Raw genomic sequence first — 17,659 nt, 5'->3', positions numbered from 1 at the left:
TTTCATACGTTGTTTCAGCAGCATCGAAAGCTGGTTTTACGTAGTAGTAGCGGCTAGCTCAGAGACTATCATTAACCCCTGGGTCGGCTCTTCACCAAACAAAGCAGACTCACGATACTGTCGTTATTAGAGGACAAGATTTAGCAATGGATTCCACATGTAATGAAAAGAGAAAGGTAAGTATTTTATTTATATATTAGGCTGTCAAAAAAGTCCTGCGGTATTTTTTTTTTTGAATTTTCATTTGTTCATAAAATTAGTAACAATCATCTGTTTTAAGTCAAATATGCGCCGTTTTGTTCGATGACTTGTTCCCAACGAGATGCCAACTTCATAATACCCCTGTTATAGAAGCTCGCATCCTTATTGGCAAAAAACTCGGATAGCCAATTTTCACAGGCCTATTTTGTGGCTAACTTCTGACTACCTAGCTCGTTCGCCATGGACAAAAACAGGTGGTAGTCACTTGGTGCAAGGTCCGGACTATACGGCGGATGCAAAAGAACCTCCCATCCGAGCTCCCGGAGCTTCTGGCGCGTCACCAAAGAAGTGTGTGGCCTGGCGTTGTCCTGATGGAAGACAATGTGGCCTCTGTTTATCAAAGATGGCCTCTTCTTCATGAGTGCTACCTTCAAGCGGTCCAGTTGTTGGCAGTACAGGTCCGAATTGAGCGTTTGGCCATAGGGAAGCAGCTCATAATAGATTATTCCTTGACAATCCCACCAAACACACAGCAGAACCTTCCTGGCCGTTAATGAGGGCTTGGCCACCGTCTGAGCCGCTTCAGCGGGCTTCGAACACGACCGTTTGCGCTTCACGTTGTCGTAAATGACCCACTTTTCATCGCCAGTCACCATCCGCTTCAGAAACGGGTCGATTTTGTTGCGATTCAGCAGCGATTCACATGCGTCGATACGGTCAAAGATGTTTTTTTGCGTCAACGTGTGTGGCACCCATACATTGAGCTTCTTTGTGAATCCAAGCTTCTTCAAATGGTTAATACCGGTTTGATGACTTATCCCCAGCTCTTGGCCGATGATACGGCTGCTACTATGCCGGTCTTTCTCGGCTAATTCAGCGATTTTGTCGCAATTTTCGACGACAGGCCTTCCGGAGCGTGACGCATCTTCGACGACCTCTACACCAGAACGAAAACGTTGAAACCATCGTTGTGCGCAGGAAATGGAAACTGTATCGGGTCCATAAACTGCACAAATTTTATTGGCAGCTTGAGATGCATTTTTGCCTTTGTCATAGTAGTACTGTAAAATATGTCAGATTTTCTCTTTATTTTGCTCCATATTTGCGACACTATAACTCACGAACGACTTAACCAAACAAAACACTGTCAAGGACTATTTTATAGCGCGCAAAAATACCTTTCCAACAAGCTATAGTATGACTCGATACAATGAATACAACTAGAACTACGCCCTTACAACGACACCTCGCGGAAATACCGCAGGACTTTTTTGACAGCCTAATATTTTTATTTCTTTTCAGGTGATAGCACACAATGAGGCCGAGCAAGATTCGTTGGGGCCCTTAGATCGAGGAAAGGAAGAGAGGTATGATTTTTTGTGGCTACTCACGCACGATGCTCGTAAACGGAAGTCAACCTCGTCGATTCCAGCTACTGTCAGCGGTCGCTAGGCTCAACCAGTATTCAGCGTTCGGTTGACTCACCCGTTGACTGTGGAGCAACGATGACAATAGGGCACGTTAACCACTGGCACTTTCTTGATCTGTGCGTTCTCCATCGGACCAAAGCGAGGAGGGCTGAACGTCGCACGTCCGTTGCGGTTCCCAGGAACGCGTCGTTTACCACCCTTATTTTCTCTCGCACGGAACTTCTACACGTAAAACTTCGTTTTTACTTTTCGATGCACTACCTTCGACGGTCCGGTAGCCAAGAAAAAAGTTAATCCTGGTTCGCTAGCGAACCATACAGTGCTTCAAAGTTCTGCACCGTTCTTTTATTCGCTCTATCTAGGAGTACTCATTCGTGGTTTAGGTATAACGGAAACAGCATCTGAAGAATTGAGTCCATTCAACGCAAATTTGTACGCTTCGCTTTACGTCGACTACCTTAGATGATCCTCAGAACCTCCCTAGCAAAGAGGGTCATTGCAACCTTATAGAATTGAATCTACTTAGCGAATGATGTAATAAAGCATCAATTGAAGTTTTCGATCACATCCGAGAAAATATCGATTGCCCGGAATAACTTCGACAGATTTTCTTCGCCTTCCTTCCGCTTTCCTGATTATGCTTACCATGACCCCGATGCAAGCATGGCTCGTGTATTCAATCAATATATCGAACTCATCGACATTAACCCTTTGCGGTCGGAATTATTTTCCTTTGAAAGAGTTCCTCTTATCATTCCATGCTAATAATATTTTGTTTATATCTAGTACCGTTACCTATTGTTCATAGAAACTCCGTATACATTCGTGAAAAAGTTTACTAGTCGTGGTTCGTGGTTTGAGCTCCGTATTACGGAAACAGCATCCAAAGAATTGAATCCATTCAACACAAATTTGTACGCTTCGCTTTACGTCGACTACCTTGGATGACCCTCAGAAGCTCCATAGCAACGAGGGTCGTTAGTTTCGAATTGAATCTACTCAGCGAACGATGTTATACAGCAAAAGTTCTTTTTGTTTTCGATCATATCCGAGAAAAGGTAGATGAAACAGGCGTTCGGCGGTCAATGATTCGATAACACTGAATAAAATCGTTACGCAGTTACATCGTACTTCAAAAAGTTGGACACTACGCACTTCACGCTCGGAATAGAAAAACTCGTGCCACGCTATGAAAAATGCCTCGAACGTTACGGCGATTATATAGAAAAATAGAAAATAAAACGTAGATTACGAAAATCACCTTGTTTTTTGTCCTAACTATATTTTTCCGCGATTTCTGAGGCACTGAAACATATTTTTTGAGCGACCCTCGTATATTCATAATCGAGTCGTATAGTTGATGCTTTTCGAGAGAAAGAAATGTCAATTATTCGTGTCGCACTACAGGTCTGTCCAATAAGGATATGTAGGTTATTGGACAGACTTGTAGTGCGACACGAATAATTGACATTAATAATAATAAGAGGCAAATCACTGTAGCTCTGAAAAGTGGATGATAGCGCTGCTTACATTGGATTTCTACTTCTCTAAAATGCTAACGGTAGCTTTCAGATTTTGAAAGGGAGAAACGGTAACGGGTCTCCCCCAACATAACGAAGATCTCTTCTCTCATATCATTTCTGCTAGGTATATTATGAAATCGACACCCTTTAAGTAGCATCTTCAATCTCTCAATATATGATTTTCTTTACGATTTACCCGGACTCGGGGGAATATATGAGGGATTTCGTTGAGCGAAACAATTCTAATATTACGATGCTATTAAAAACAAACGGTTACCTGAATTGGACACCAACACATTGCAAAAACGAATACCACTACAACGACCATTCTCGTTACTCGTTTTTTTCCTCGCCTGTAAAAATATAGAAATTGATATGAATATTTACAAATGCCGTTCAACATCCGTTGTGAATATATACGAATCTTTAATTTTTAAAAATATTGGGTTGGGGAAAAAGAAATGTCGTATTTCTGATCGAAATTTGACGCTTTATTTAACATACTCAAAATTACCCAATTTAAGTCAACTATGCGCCGTTTTGTTCGCAAACTTGTTGCCATTTAGAAGGAAACTTCATTATCCAACCACCCCGCACCCCTTATAAAACCCCCCTCCTTATTTGCAAAAAAACTCAGACAGCCAGTTTTCGCAAGCCTCTTTTGAGGACAACTTAGTATCACCAAGAGCGTTTTGCATGGACCGGAAGAGATGATAATCACTTGGAGCCAGGTCCGGACCATACGGTGGGTGCAATAGGACATCCCATCCGAGCTCCCGTAGCTTCTGGCGGGTCATCAAAGATGTGCGAGGCCGAGCGTTGTCCTGGTGGAAAACAACACCATTCCTATTGATCATTTCTGGCCGCTTCTGGTCAATCTCCTGCTTCAAACGGTCAAGCTGCTTACAGTAGAGAACCGAGTTGAGGGTCTTGCCATAGTTGAGCAGATCATAGTGGATGATTCCCTTCCAATCCCACCAAACACACATCAAAACCTTCCTGGCCGTCAATCCGAGCTTGGCGATGGTTTGGGCCGGCTCACCGCGCTTCGACCACGACTTGTTTCGCTTTATGTTGTTGTACGTGATCCTCTTTTTATCACCAGTCACCATCTTCTTCAAAAATGGGTCGAGTTCGTTCCGTTTCAGCAGTGCATCGCATGCGTTGATTCAGTCTAAAAGATTTGTTTGCGTCAACTCGTGTGGCACCCATACATCCAGTTTTTTTTTGGAATCCAATCTTCTGCAAATGGTTCCAAACGGTTTTATGGTCTATACCCAGTTCCTGGCCAATCGAGCGAGTGCTCACATGTGCGGTCTACTTGGATGATTTCAACGATTTTATCGGTTTCCACGACGATTGGCCTACCAGTACGGGGTGTATCTTCGACAGCCACTACACCAGAACGAAATCGATCAAACCAACGCTGCTCTGTGCGAATCATTACAGTATCGGGTCCATAAACTACACGATTTTTTTCGGCAGCCTTCGTTGCAGTTTTACCTCGCAGGTAGTAAAAACGTAAAATATGGCGAATTTCTTGCTAGGTGGACTCCATCTTTGACGCGTTATAACTTGAGACTGAAAAGGACAATCACAACACTGTCAAACGTTGTTTGTTTAAGTGTTGCCATATATTGACAATATACGACATTTCTTTTTCCCCAACCCAATATATATGAAAATAAGAAAATTAAAGAAAATATATTTCGCATACGTTCGTCAGTGAGACCGTAGCTGGAATAAGCTAAAATCGGGTTTTTCAATTAGAGCGCTACAAAAGTAAATAGAACAAAAACTATTTTGGATATCAATGAAATTCTTTATTCATGTGAAAGTACATTTGATGCCATTATGTACAGAACTAGATTTCTTTTGCATGGCCACCACGAGCACACTTGCAGGAGTCCAGACGCTGAACCCAATTTTCGACGGTTTTCAAGCATAAATCGGCCGATACTGCTGCAATTTCACGTTAGATATTCGTACGAAGTTTATCAATCGTCGCTGGCTTGTTGGCATAGACCATAGACTTGACGTAGCCCCACAAGAAATAGTCTAATGACGTTAAATCGCACCGCCGAGACGGCATTTCTTGAGATAACACGCTCACCAAACTTAGTTTTCAATAAATCGATTGTTAGATTCGCTGTGTGGCTTGTGGCGCCGTCCTGTTGAAACCACATATTGTCCAAGTCCATATCATCCAGTTTGAGCCAAAAATATTCGGTTATCATTGAGCGGTAGCGATTCTCATTTACAATAACGTGCCGGTCTTGATCATCACGGAAGAAGTTATAATAGTCCACTACATAGGAAAAGTGTTGTTATTGAAAGTAAAAATAAGCAAATGAAATGAACGAACTAGTTTGTTTTCCTAAATCAATGCTAGCGTTCAAAATTTCAGTTTCTGTTAAAATGTCGGGCCCTTAACATTTTAACAGAAACTGAAATTTTAGTATTTTTGAAGTGTTCTAAACTTAATTTCAATTCAATTTTACTTCTCGTTACGTCGACCAAAAACGTAAACGAACAATGTCAGAGTCACACAATTATTTGTTCCTTTGACGGATAAACATTTGACAGTGCATGGGAAAAAAGGTTGCAAGTGTTTATCATGTAAAATGAAATTGAAAAATAAATTTAATTGACTCCGTATGATCATTCAAAGTGTATCAAAGTAAAGTTTGTATCATTCAAAGTGACCGTTAATAAAGCTATATCCAACGTGGTCGGCGATGGTTGGTACTGGCCAGAAGGAGTTAACATTCGTGTTTTCGATCACGACCAAAAAAACGGTCATATTTCATCTCGTCAAAACTCGACTTAGAACTTGTAAAGAACGATCAACCAGCACGTAAATCTGTCAATGTGGTCAACCCGGGACGCGCACAAACAGGCTCTATGGACAGCCCTTATCCTTTCAGCACAGTCGAGCCATATTTCATCGGTTCCTGCCGCAGTCGTCCCGGCCCTGTGTTCGAACATGGTGATGGGGCTGTCCAGCCTGTCTCATCAGGCAAGTACGTTAATTCACCGATCAGTCCAACCCCTGATTCGTTGTTTGGTTTCAGTACTATTCCGTTTAATCGTCAACCCTCGAGTTTCTCTACGAAACGTGTTTCAACTCCAGGACGCAACAAACCTGCAGTTCCCGGCAACGTTATGTCCAACTGCCACGCCGGCGGATTCGATTGTTCACGTACCATGACAACAATCAGCGTCAGCAACGGAGTGCCTCAACCTGATCACAGCTCTTTATCTATATACTATCAGAACGTCAGAGGCCTTCGCACTAAAACGACACAACTAAAGCTGAAACTATCGTGCTGTGACTACGATATAATCGTGTTTACCGAAACGTGGCTCAAATCCGATATCTGCAACACAGAGCTTACATCGGACTACACCGTATTCCGGTGCGATCGCAACGAGGCTACTAGTAACCACTCGAGAGGAGGTGGCGTCCTTGTTGCTGTGAAACCGACACTGCACTGCACGGCGGTGTCCATAGTTGATTGCAATCAGCTAGAACAGGTTGCTGTAAAAATATTACTTCCTCACCGTTCGCTGTTTATCTCTGCTGTCTATATTCCTCCGGGCTCAGATGTTGGGCTATATTCAGCTCACGCCGTGACTGCTCAATATTTATTGGATCGTTCATCACCGAACGACGTTATCGTGCTTATTGGTGATTATAATCTTCCTCATCTACAATGGTGTTTCGAGGAGGACATCAACGGATACTTACAATCAAACGCGTCCAGTGAACAAGAGACAAATCTAGCTGATCCCATCTCGTCGTGTGGCTTGGTTCAAGTGAATTCGCATGTCAATTCGAACAAGAGGCTTCTGGATTTAGCCTTCACGAGTTCTCCGGATATCACTGAGGTATTTCAGCCACCACTACCACTGCTGCCCATTGACGCACATCACCCTCCATTCATCCTGCTCGTGGACTTACAAAGCTCGGTCACTTGCCACCAAATCTTCCCAGCTTCGAATGAGAACGACATGGACTTCAGGCGATGCAATTTTGATTCGCTGAACGTCGCGTTTTCGTCCATCGACTGGCAACATTTTCTTAACAAACGGTCTGTTGACGCAAATGTTTTTCTGTTCTACGACAAACTTAACGAAATTATTCGCTCAAATATCCCGCGCCGTCGTCGTAACTTAAGCAGCGTTAGCAGGAAACCTTGGTGGACAGCTGAACTGCGCAACTTGCGTAACCGACTAAGGAAAGCACGTAAACGATTCTTTGCTCTCAGATCAGATGTGAATAGAGACTGGTTGCGTCAAATTGAATCATCATACAACGAATTACACACTTCCAGTTATCAACAATATATATGCAGACTGGAATCTAACTTGAAACAAAACCCATCGATGTTCTGGAGGTACGTTAAAGGACAAAGGGCTACCAACCTCGTGCCAATCAATGTAGTCTACAATGACTCCACAGCCAGTACAGCTGACGAAACCGCCAATCTTTTTTCTGACTTGTAACTTCCTGTTCGTTACTCGTGAGTGACTATGAGTGTCTAGCTCAAAGAGCATGATGAGAAAACCACAGGGTCGTTCTCCCAGCACTCACCGGCAGCATCTAGCTGTTAATCGGGAGCTCGGGTTTAATTTCCTAAAAGTGTTATACACACGCAACAAGGGACAGAACCCTCAGCCGTTTTCCAACTTCCTCAAAGGCTGACGAGGGCACACGATTCCTACCAAACTAGAGCGGGCGAGGCCTGACAACTCCTTTTGAGTTCGGGAAAACGACAAACAGAAATACGGAAATATGTGTACAAACGAAAATTTATGTAAACCAAACTTTTAATTTCTTACACGTGTATTATGTTTGTAGTGGCGTACTATATAAATTCTATGTGTAAATACTTGTTTTACTTTTAATTTAATTCTAAACATATACTTTTCTATGTGTTTTGATATACTTTACTATTTGTGACGTCACAGTTTATGGTTTTGTATACTTGCGCAATCGTTATGTATTTGAGCAATGTGGTGTGGTCCTCAATTTGGTGTGATACGTTGTTTATCCATATCCTTGTGTGAATATGTCTTCCTGTTTCGTCCTCTGGGACACGTCTGTCCAGGTTCGATTGTCCTTCGCAATCGGTTGTAAAAGTTGCGGTTAGAGTGCTCGGTCTTGCTGTAAGCCAATCGCTTGAGTTTGTTGGTGGCTCTCTACACTTTCTGCCTAGAAAGTTGTGGTTGATGCCTATTTTGGAGAAGACATAAAAAAAGGCCCACTGTGCGGACCTGCACAGTTGAGGTTAGCACTGTATCGATCGAAGACCACCACCACTCGCCACCACATGCTCGTTTTATTTTACTTTACCTTTTTTTCAGTTTTTTTTTCTTTTTCAGGGTTTCCAGGTAAGTGTATAATTAATTATTTTTCAGGTTCCTATTTCTATAAAAAAAAAACCTATATTATGTACTTCTATCTTTCACTACTATTCTGACAAACCTTTTTTTTCACAAACTCAATTATTCTACAATTCCTTCCACTAACTGTTTCTTTTTTTCATTTATGCCTACAACAAAAATTCATGAATACACATATTACACACAAAATACAAAAATTAAATTACTACACACGACGCGCACTTCTACTCCCGTTCATAGTTTTAGGCAGAAAGACTGACCATCGCCTTTAGCCGAGTGTTCAAGCCTATTGTTGGAGGGAAGCGGAAAAAACCCAACTCCGACAATGGGTTTGTACCTTCGCTATCTGGCTGAGAGCCCTGCCTAGTGAGCGGTGTGTAGAACACTTCACATGCGGTTCTCACTACAGCTCAAACCGACGCAGCCATCTGCCTTCGATTACCAGGGGAACGACACGCTGCAGTATTCGCATTGTGCGCAGTTTTTGTGTGTGTAGTTTGTTGTGTTGTGATGTGGGTGTGTTGAAAGGTGTCAAAGACACATATGATATGGAACCTACCGGTTACATTACCTCCCCGTCCGTCTTTCAAAAGGAACTAAGTTCCTTTTGAAACTTAGAAGAAAAACAACTCCTACTCAAACATCACTTACCCGGGGATAAGAGAATTGAGGGGGTGTAAAAGGCTATATTTGGTGTCCTGATATTCTCTCACACTCGCGAGAGAAAACAGGACACAGCGAAAACGAATGAATAATCAGGGCGATGCCATACCCTTGGTGAACAATACCAAATGTCACAATTAGTTTGTTTACTAATTCAGTTCACTTCTTTAAATTCGGAGGATAGATATATTTGGAGAAACGTTTTCATTTTCCAGCATAATTCTAGACGAAGAGCGCTCATTCGATCGGATTCCCTCAGAGATCGGTTTTATTTACATTGAGTAATGTTTGGAATACGAATATGGGGATTTATTCTGGAAAGCAAGACTGTTTCTATTCATGCAGTGAATCGAGGGCAGGTAAGTAACATTCATTAATGTATTACTAAATTTTGTTTCTTTTTCAGATGCACCATTCAACTTCTGCAGCAGCTGAATGAGTACAAATACTTTGACTGGTAAGATTCAACATTGATGAGATCACGAATTACATATTTTCTTTAACTTTTTTTTTTCTTTTCAGGAAGCGGGTTTCAAATCAGCAGACGAGAAGATTCCAATGGACTTTCCTTTTTCATCGGCCAATTCATAGGAACTTGTACCGACTCGGGCGAGAACTAGGCAGGGAATATAACATGGTCCCAGTTTTGCGTTGTATTTGTTGATGGCGGAGGACTGACGAAAGTTTCTTTTTAGTACTTTTTGACCCGGATAATATACCGGAGCATACGTTCTAGATCGTAGGTTGTAATATTTGGTGTTCTTATCGTGTTGTTTTTTCAGATTCTTGTAGACTAAATCGTGAATAAAGGAATCAAGTTTGAGTTTGTTTTGAAGTCGTTGTTCCTCAGAAAGCGTTTCGGCATCTAAATCCATTTTGTGCTCGTCACCGGAACTAACGATTTCATGACCAAAAAGAATGCGATATGGTGTGAAACTTGTTGCGGAGTGTGGAGTGTTATTCAGAGTGTATTCTAACTCTGATATACGTGTATCCCAAAGGGTTTGATCTGAGCGAACATAAGTTCGAATGCACGCATTTATCGTTCTGTTCAGCCTCTCCACCGGGTTGGATTGGCTATGGTGGCGAGAGTTGGCCCAATGGGTAATTTTATATTTTTCGAGTAACTTTTTAAATTCTTTCGACAGAAATGTGGACGCATTGTCCGTAATAATGCATTCCGGTGTCGAATAGCGTCGAAACCAATTTTCTTCAACAAGATTGCAAACGAGTGAAGTGGAAATTTTTCGAACTGGAAACAACAAGCAGAATTTCGAAAACAAATCCATAATAACTAGCAAGTGGCAGTTACCTTGCTTAGATCGAGGCAGAGATTGTATGAAATCTAGAGCAATGATCTGAAATGGTTTTGAGGTGATTCGTTGTTGTCCCATTTGAGGTAATTGGGAGCGATTGCTGGGTTTACTTTGTTGGCAAATTGTACATTTCTGAATGTAATTCCTAACTTCTTTTGCCATTTGCGGCCAATAATACCTTTTTCTGACCAACGCCAGGGTTTTCTCATATCCCTGATGGAGTGCATCGTCATGTTCCTGCACTAAGATGCTTTCTTTGAGGGAAGTAGGAACACAAGTCTTCCACTCAAATCGGTAATCCAGGTTATTTTCGAAGTTGTTTACATATTTTCTTAATTTTCCATTTTCGATTCTGAAGTCTTTGTATTTTTCAGGTTGTTTCTGTACATTTTTCATCATGATTTGGTACCAATCAGATTCGTCGGAGGAAACAGAGAGCACTTCCACAGCCCGAGATAGAGCATCAGGCACAACGTTGTCTACGCCTCGTCTGTGCTTGATCTCCATATCGTGCCGTTGTAACTCGATGCTCCAGCGACACAATCTTGACGATGTACGCCAACTACTACGTAATATGTAGGATAGTGCGGATGCATCTGTGTAGACCGTAAACTTATAGCCTTCCACGTAGCATCGAAATTTTTCGATGGATTTGAGAACCGCTAGTGCTTCTTTCTCGGTTTCCGCGTACCTTTGTTGCGTGGTACCTAGCTTTTGTGAAAAATATGCTATGGGTTTATCTATTCCGTCATAGCTCTGGGTCAACACCCCCGCAATAGCCGTATTGCTAGCATCGCAGTGTATGCTGAAGCCTTTGCTAAAGTCAGGATTTGTGAGGATTGGAGCACTAATCAATAACTCCTTCACTTTAACGAATGATTTTTCCGCTAGGTCGTTCCAACGTACTGCCTTGGGTTTGCCTTTGAGAAGATCTGTAAGAGGCTGTACAACTTCACTGAAGCTTGAAATAAATCTTCGGTAATAGTTGCACATCCCTAAAAATCTTCTCAAGGCTCTCAAGGTAGATGGTCTCTCGAAGTTAACTATCGCTTCAATCCGTTCAGGATTGGGACGCAAACCAGATTTTCCGATAATATATCCCAAATAAGGCACTTCAGTCACACAGAACCGCGACTTTTCGAGATTTATGGAAAGGTTTGTTGCCCGTAATCTCAGTGCAACTTCTCGTAGTCTATCCAGATGCTCCTCGAACGTGTTGCTGGTGACAATAATATCGTCTAGATATACAAACACGTTCGGTTCCAGTTCACTACCACCCAATACTCTGTCCATCAGTCGCGACAACGTGGCCGGACTGTTGACGAGACCGAAGGGCATCCTAGTAAACTGGAACAACCCTCGCCCCAGCACGGAGAACGCCGTATATTTCTTCGACTTCGGATGTAGTGGCACCTGAAGGAACGCTTTGGACAAATCAATTGTCGAAATGTACCGGCTAGGTCCTAGTCGACTTAGAATACGGTCTGCGTGTGGGAGAGGATAGGAGTCCCGGATAGTCCGCTCGTTCAATTTACGAGCATCCAGGCACAAACGCACTGAATGGTCTGGCTTGTCGACCGGAATCAATCGTAAAGCCCAATCGCTATACGATCGTTCAATGATACCACATTGTAACAAACGGTCAAGTTCTTCATCAATTGGAGCTTGCTTCTTAGGCGACATCGGAAAAGGGTTTATTCGAACAGGGGGCAATTTTCTAGCTTCTTCTGTCAACTCTATACGGTGTTGTATCATGTTGGTAGTGTCCAACTGTCCCTCTACGGTAATTTTGAACAAGTGTTTGACGTCTTCTAATGCTTGAATTTGGTTTTCATCTAATGTTATGCCGTTGGCAGGGCATTCAATTTCCTCTACCGCGGCAGGAGCCATGGTTGGGACAATTCCAAACGCACTCCAAAAATCGGTTCCTAAAATCAATTTTCGTTTCAGCGAGGGAATCACAAGCGCTGTAATGATTTTTGTGCTTTCATTAAAGGTTACTGGTAAATTCACGTAACCTGTTACGATTAATTTTTGTCCACTCGCCGTTGACACATCAACATCTGTCGGGTGAATCCGTAATTTACTTTTCGTGATAATTTCATTGGCACCATCTCCTAGAATGGTTCGATTTGCTCCACTATCCAACAATCCGGTTATCGGAATATTCTGAATGGTGACTTTAACAAACGGTCTAGTATCTTCTGGCTGGTTGAAAAAAATTTGATTGATTTCGAAATTCGAGGTATGGATATATTCATTAGAATTTACTTTCCTATATCCCATTAAATTAAAATTGGGAAAATGTTGGTTTTGAGGATTTTTACCTTTGTTTTGACCTGCCTGCCTCCCCAGACAGTCTACTGGAAGTTTTTTGTACAATATGGACAATTATGTGTGTCCACATTGGGAAAACCGCATTTCTTGCAAAATTGATGTGGTGGACCTTCGCACTCTTCAAAGTGGTGTCCGGGTAACCGACAATTAAAACATCTCCCATTGTTAGGAGGACTATAATTTGCCAACAACGCATTCTGTCCTTTGGAAATGATGGAAGAATTTGTAATATATTCTGTTTTCTTTTTCATTGTAGGTTCATTGGTTTTCTTATTGGTTTCCTCATCGTGAGAAGAATTCTTCTGCGATCTATTAAAACTCCGGGTTTTCACAACATTGTTACGCTTTGGTTTTGCTCCCTGGTTGATTTCATCTACGTGCGAACGATTTCGCGTCGTTTGTGCCTCGTTATTCTGGCTATATCTGTACCAGTATGTAGAATCTAACTTTCGACCAAATCGTTTTAAATCCGCCAGATTATCGATATTAGCTGCGATAGCATGGCTTTTATATTCTGATCGCATATTTCTAAATACAATTTCGAACTTTTTACCTTCCGAAATCGTTCTGGTTAGTGAACCAAATATGTTCAGCATTTCGAAAAAATAATCTTGGAATTTTTCTTTCATTCCCTGTTTCCTAGATATAGCGCGTAATTCTCCTACATGATCGTGGTCTGGGGTTAAGAATTCTTTTTTTATCTCCTGAATTAATTCTTTCCAGTTTCCGAAATCTTCGTTTTCTATCCCGCTCATGAACCATGCTTTGGCTGGGCCGCTAAACAAATGAATAGCTGAATTGAACAGTTCTCTGTTAGTAAGTCCTTCTGATTTCGCTATGAACTCGACTTCTTTAATAAATTTAATTAAATTCTGACCATTATCTTTACCATCGTAGCGAAGTTTCCAATCTGATATTGGTTTACTACGACTACGGTACGAATGTTTTCGTGATCTAGATCTACGCCGATGATGCATTCTCGAATCAGAGGAATCAGACGACGAATTCAAGTCCGAATCCAGCCGATCCCTACGAGGCCATATTTCATTTTTACTTAATGGAAATCTACGGACAAATTTATCTCCATTTTCCATTGGTTTAGGTTGTGGAGTTCTCGGAAATCCGCAGTGAACCGGAGGCCCGTATGGAAATATGCTCTGCTGGTTATTGTGAAAGTTATAACATCCCGTCGACTTCAATTTTCTACGCGATTCTTGTACATTTTCGTTCTGACCGCTACATTCTGGAATTTCTTCGTCTTTTTCTTGATTGGGATCATTGTTTGCACTCACTTGAGCACTGGGCGAAACTAGTTGACCTTGGGACATTGCCAAATTTGACAAAGATTTGGAAATTTGATTTATAATCTCTGTTTGAATTTGTGAAATTGGTGAGAATGGTGAAAAATACGTATTTAGAAGACCTCTTATTGAATTAATTAGAAGATCTAAGTCATCTAGATCTTCATTTTCATCTGCATATTCCTGTAGCCTACGACTTCTCATGAAATAATGAGTTAAACGCGTTTTCAAAGTATCGCGAATTCCTTCGAAACGAGTCTTGTTTTCCAGATAGTCTCGAATTTGTTTAATATTTTCATCTATTATTTGGATTTCACTATCCACGTCTAACTGAGCACGTGCGAAATCAATATCTACATTATTCTTTTCTCGTTCCTCTCTTAAGCGATCTCTCAACCGTCTCTGAATGGCTGACCGACTCTCTGTATTCTCGAATTGGACCGCTCGAATGACCATTTCGTATTCAATCTCCTGTCTTTCCAGGTGGTGTACTAATAATGTTTTATATTGCATCTGTATTTCAGTGTCCATTGTAGAACTTTGTCTCTCTTAATGCTGACTGATTAATAATGAATCACTGCCAGATCAACGTCTGTTCCCTTATACAGACTCACTCTGCTATCCAGCTGTACTGACCCTTCTTAGTCCTGATTCGTAGGAACCAGGCTCCAGGACGGTTTTCAAACGGCCCTGTGATTCTAGGGATTTAAATCAGTCAGATTGAGAAAGATGGACGTTTCGTTCAATGCAACAACACATTTATCCCGAAATACAAATAAACGAGAATTTATAACGAAATTAATAAATAAGTGAACAATTTTTCGAATGAATACAGATAAATAATAAATATTTTTCATATACATAAACATGCAAATAACATATAACACTAAATGTATGAATGAAAATAATGTATATATTGAGAAATTATCTATGAAAACGTTTGGAGAACGATAAAGAAGAAAATGAATAATACGAAGTATTTTATTCCTCCCTCTATGGGGGGATAGTGTAACCGTTCAGTTCCTAACTTATCCGTGTTCGTGTGTATGTGTGTGTTTTTGTTGGGCGCCAATTTGTAACTTCCTGTTCGTTACTCGTGAGTGACTATGAGTGTCTAGCTCAAAGAGCATGATGAGAAAACCACAGGGTCGTTCTCCCAGCACTCACCGGCAGCATCTAGCTGTTAATCGGGAGCTCGGGTTTAATTTCCTAAAAGTGTTATACACACGCAACAAGGGACAGAACCCTCAGCCGTTTTCCAACTTCCTCAAAGGCTGACGAGGGCACACGATTCCTACCAAACTAGAGCGGGCGAGGCCTGACAACTCCTTTTGAGTTCGGGAAAACGACAAACAGAAATACGGAAATATGTGTACAAACGAAAATTTATGTAAACCAAACTTTTAATTTCTTACACGTGTATTATGTTTGTAGTGGCGTACTATATAAATTCTATGTGTAAATACTTCTTTTACTTTTAATTTAATTCTAAACATATACTTTTCTATGTGTTTTGATATACTTTACTATTTGTGACGTCACAGTTTATGGTTTTGTATACTTGCGCAATCGTTATGTATTTGAGCAATGTGGTGTGGTCCTCAATTTGGTGTGATACGTTGTTTATCCATATCCTTGTGTGAATATGTCTTCCTGTTTCGTCCTCTGGGACACGTCTGTCCAGGTTCGATTGTCCTTCGCAATCGGTTGTAAAAGTTGCGGTTAGAGTGCTCGGTCTTGCTGTAAGCCAATCGCTTGAGTTTGTTGGTGGCTCTCTACACTTTCTGCCTAGAAAGTTGTGGTTGATGCCTATTTTGGAGAAGACATAAAAAAAAGGCCCACTGTGCGGACCTGCACAGTTGAGGTTAGCACTGTATCGATCGAAGACCACCACCACTCGCCACCACATGCTCGTTTTATTTTACTTTACCTTTTTTCAGTTTTTTTTTTCTTTTTCAGGGTTTCCAGGTAAGTGTATAATTAATTATTTTTCAGGTTCCTATTTCTATAAAAAAAAAACCTATATTATGTACTTCTATCTTTCACTACTATTCTGACAAACCTTTTTTTTCACAAACTCAATTATTCTACAATTCCTTCCACTAACTGTTTCTTTTTTTCATTTATGCCTACAACAAAAATTCATGAATACACATATTACACACAAAATACAAAAATTAAATTACTACACACGACGCGCACTTCTACTCCCGTTCATAGTTTTAGGCAGAAAGACTGACCTTTAGCCGAGTGTTCAAGCCTATTGTTGGAGGGAAGCGGAAAAAACCCAACTCCGACAATGGGTTTGTACCTTCGCTATCTGGCTGAGAGCCCTGCCTAGTGAGCGGTGTGTAGAACACTTCACATGCGGTTCTCACTACAGCTCAAACCGACGCAGCCATCTGCCTTCGATTACCAGGGGAACGACACGCTGCAGTATTCGCATTGTGCGCAGTTTTTGTGTGTGTAGTTTGTTGTGTTGTGATGTGGGTGTGTTGAAAGGTGTCAAAGACACATATGATATGGAACCTACCGGTTACAGACTTCTTCCAAAGTGTGTTTTGTTCTACTTCACCTGTTCCTCGGCCGGGATGTTTCAACAACGTACCAACTCATAATACCCACCTTCCGATCTTCAGCTTTTCCAACGAAGAAGTACTCGGTGCACTGGTTAAACTGGATGCTTCAAAAGGAGCCGGGGTGGATGCTCTGCCGCCGTTGTTAGTTAAAAAATGTGCGGCATCGTTGGCGGTTCCTTTGACGATGCTATTCAACAGCTCAATTGAACAGAGATGCTTCCCGAGTTTATGGAAAACCGCTTCTATGATTCCAGTTCACAAATCTGGCAGTTTGTACAATGTCGTCAACTATCGTGGAATTTCGATTCTCAGTTGCTTGGGAAAGGTTTTTGAATCCCTGATGCATAACGTCATACTAAACGCAACACTGCCGTTTATCTCAGATCATCAACACGGATTCATACCACATCGTTCCACTGTGTCCAACTTAATGTGCTACTCCAAGTTTCTGTTTCGTGAGATCGAACGGCGAAATCAAGTAGACTCTGTTTATATCGACTTTTCGAAAGCCTTCGACACGGTACCACACGCTTACGCAGTGCATAAATTGCAACACATGGGTTTTCCGACTTGGATTGCGGACTGGCTATTGTCGTATCTAACGGATCGAAAGGCATTTGTACAGCTCAACTCATCACGATCCAGCACATTCAACATACCGTCTGGCGTACCGCAAGGGAGTGTGCTGGGCCCTTTGATATTTGTCCACTTCATCAACGATGTCTGTCTTCGTATATCCTCCGAATAGCTGCTTTTTGCCGATGACCTCAAGATTTTTCGTGTCATCGCATCTCCAATTGAATCTTTTTTATTGCAAACCGACATCAACATCGTCCTGAACTGGTGCAACGAGAATGGTATGAGTGTGAACATAAACAAATGCAAAGTGATCACTTTTAG

The 17,659-nt window shown here is 41.5% G+C and overlaps 1 protein-coding gene across 17 annotated transcripts in view; it reads right to left on the bottom strand.

Moving 5' to 3' along the window:
- LOC129778889 (allatostatin-A receptor) overlaps positions 1 to 17,659 on the bottom strand; it is an 81,284-nt gene that overhangs the window by 3,872 nt on the left and 59,753 nt on the right. For all 17 annotated transcript variants that reach the window (XM_055786043.1, XM_055786044.1, XM_055786046.1 and 14 more), the window contains one exon: positions 3,432 to 3,507. In XM_055786043.1, coding sequence (XP_055642018.1) covers positions 3,432 to 3,507 — 76 coding nt within the window. The remainder of the gene's footprint in view (positions 1 to 3,431; positions 3,508 to 17,659) is intronic.

Source organism: Toxorhynchites rutilus, chromosome 3, assembly GCF_029784135.1.
Source record: "Toxorhynchites rutilus septentrionalis strain SRP chromosome 3, ASM2978413v1, whole genome shotgun sequence".
In the NCBI taxonomy this organism is placed as follows: domain Eukaryota; kingdom Metazoa; phylum Arthropoda; class Insecta; order Diptera; family Culicidae; genus Toxorhynchites; species Toxorhynchites rutilus.
The sequence above is the reverse complement of the archived record's forward strand: the minus strand, read 5'-3'. Positions and strand labels throughout refer to the sequence as shown.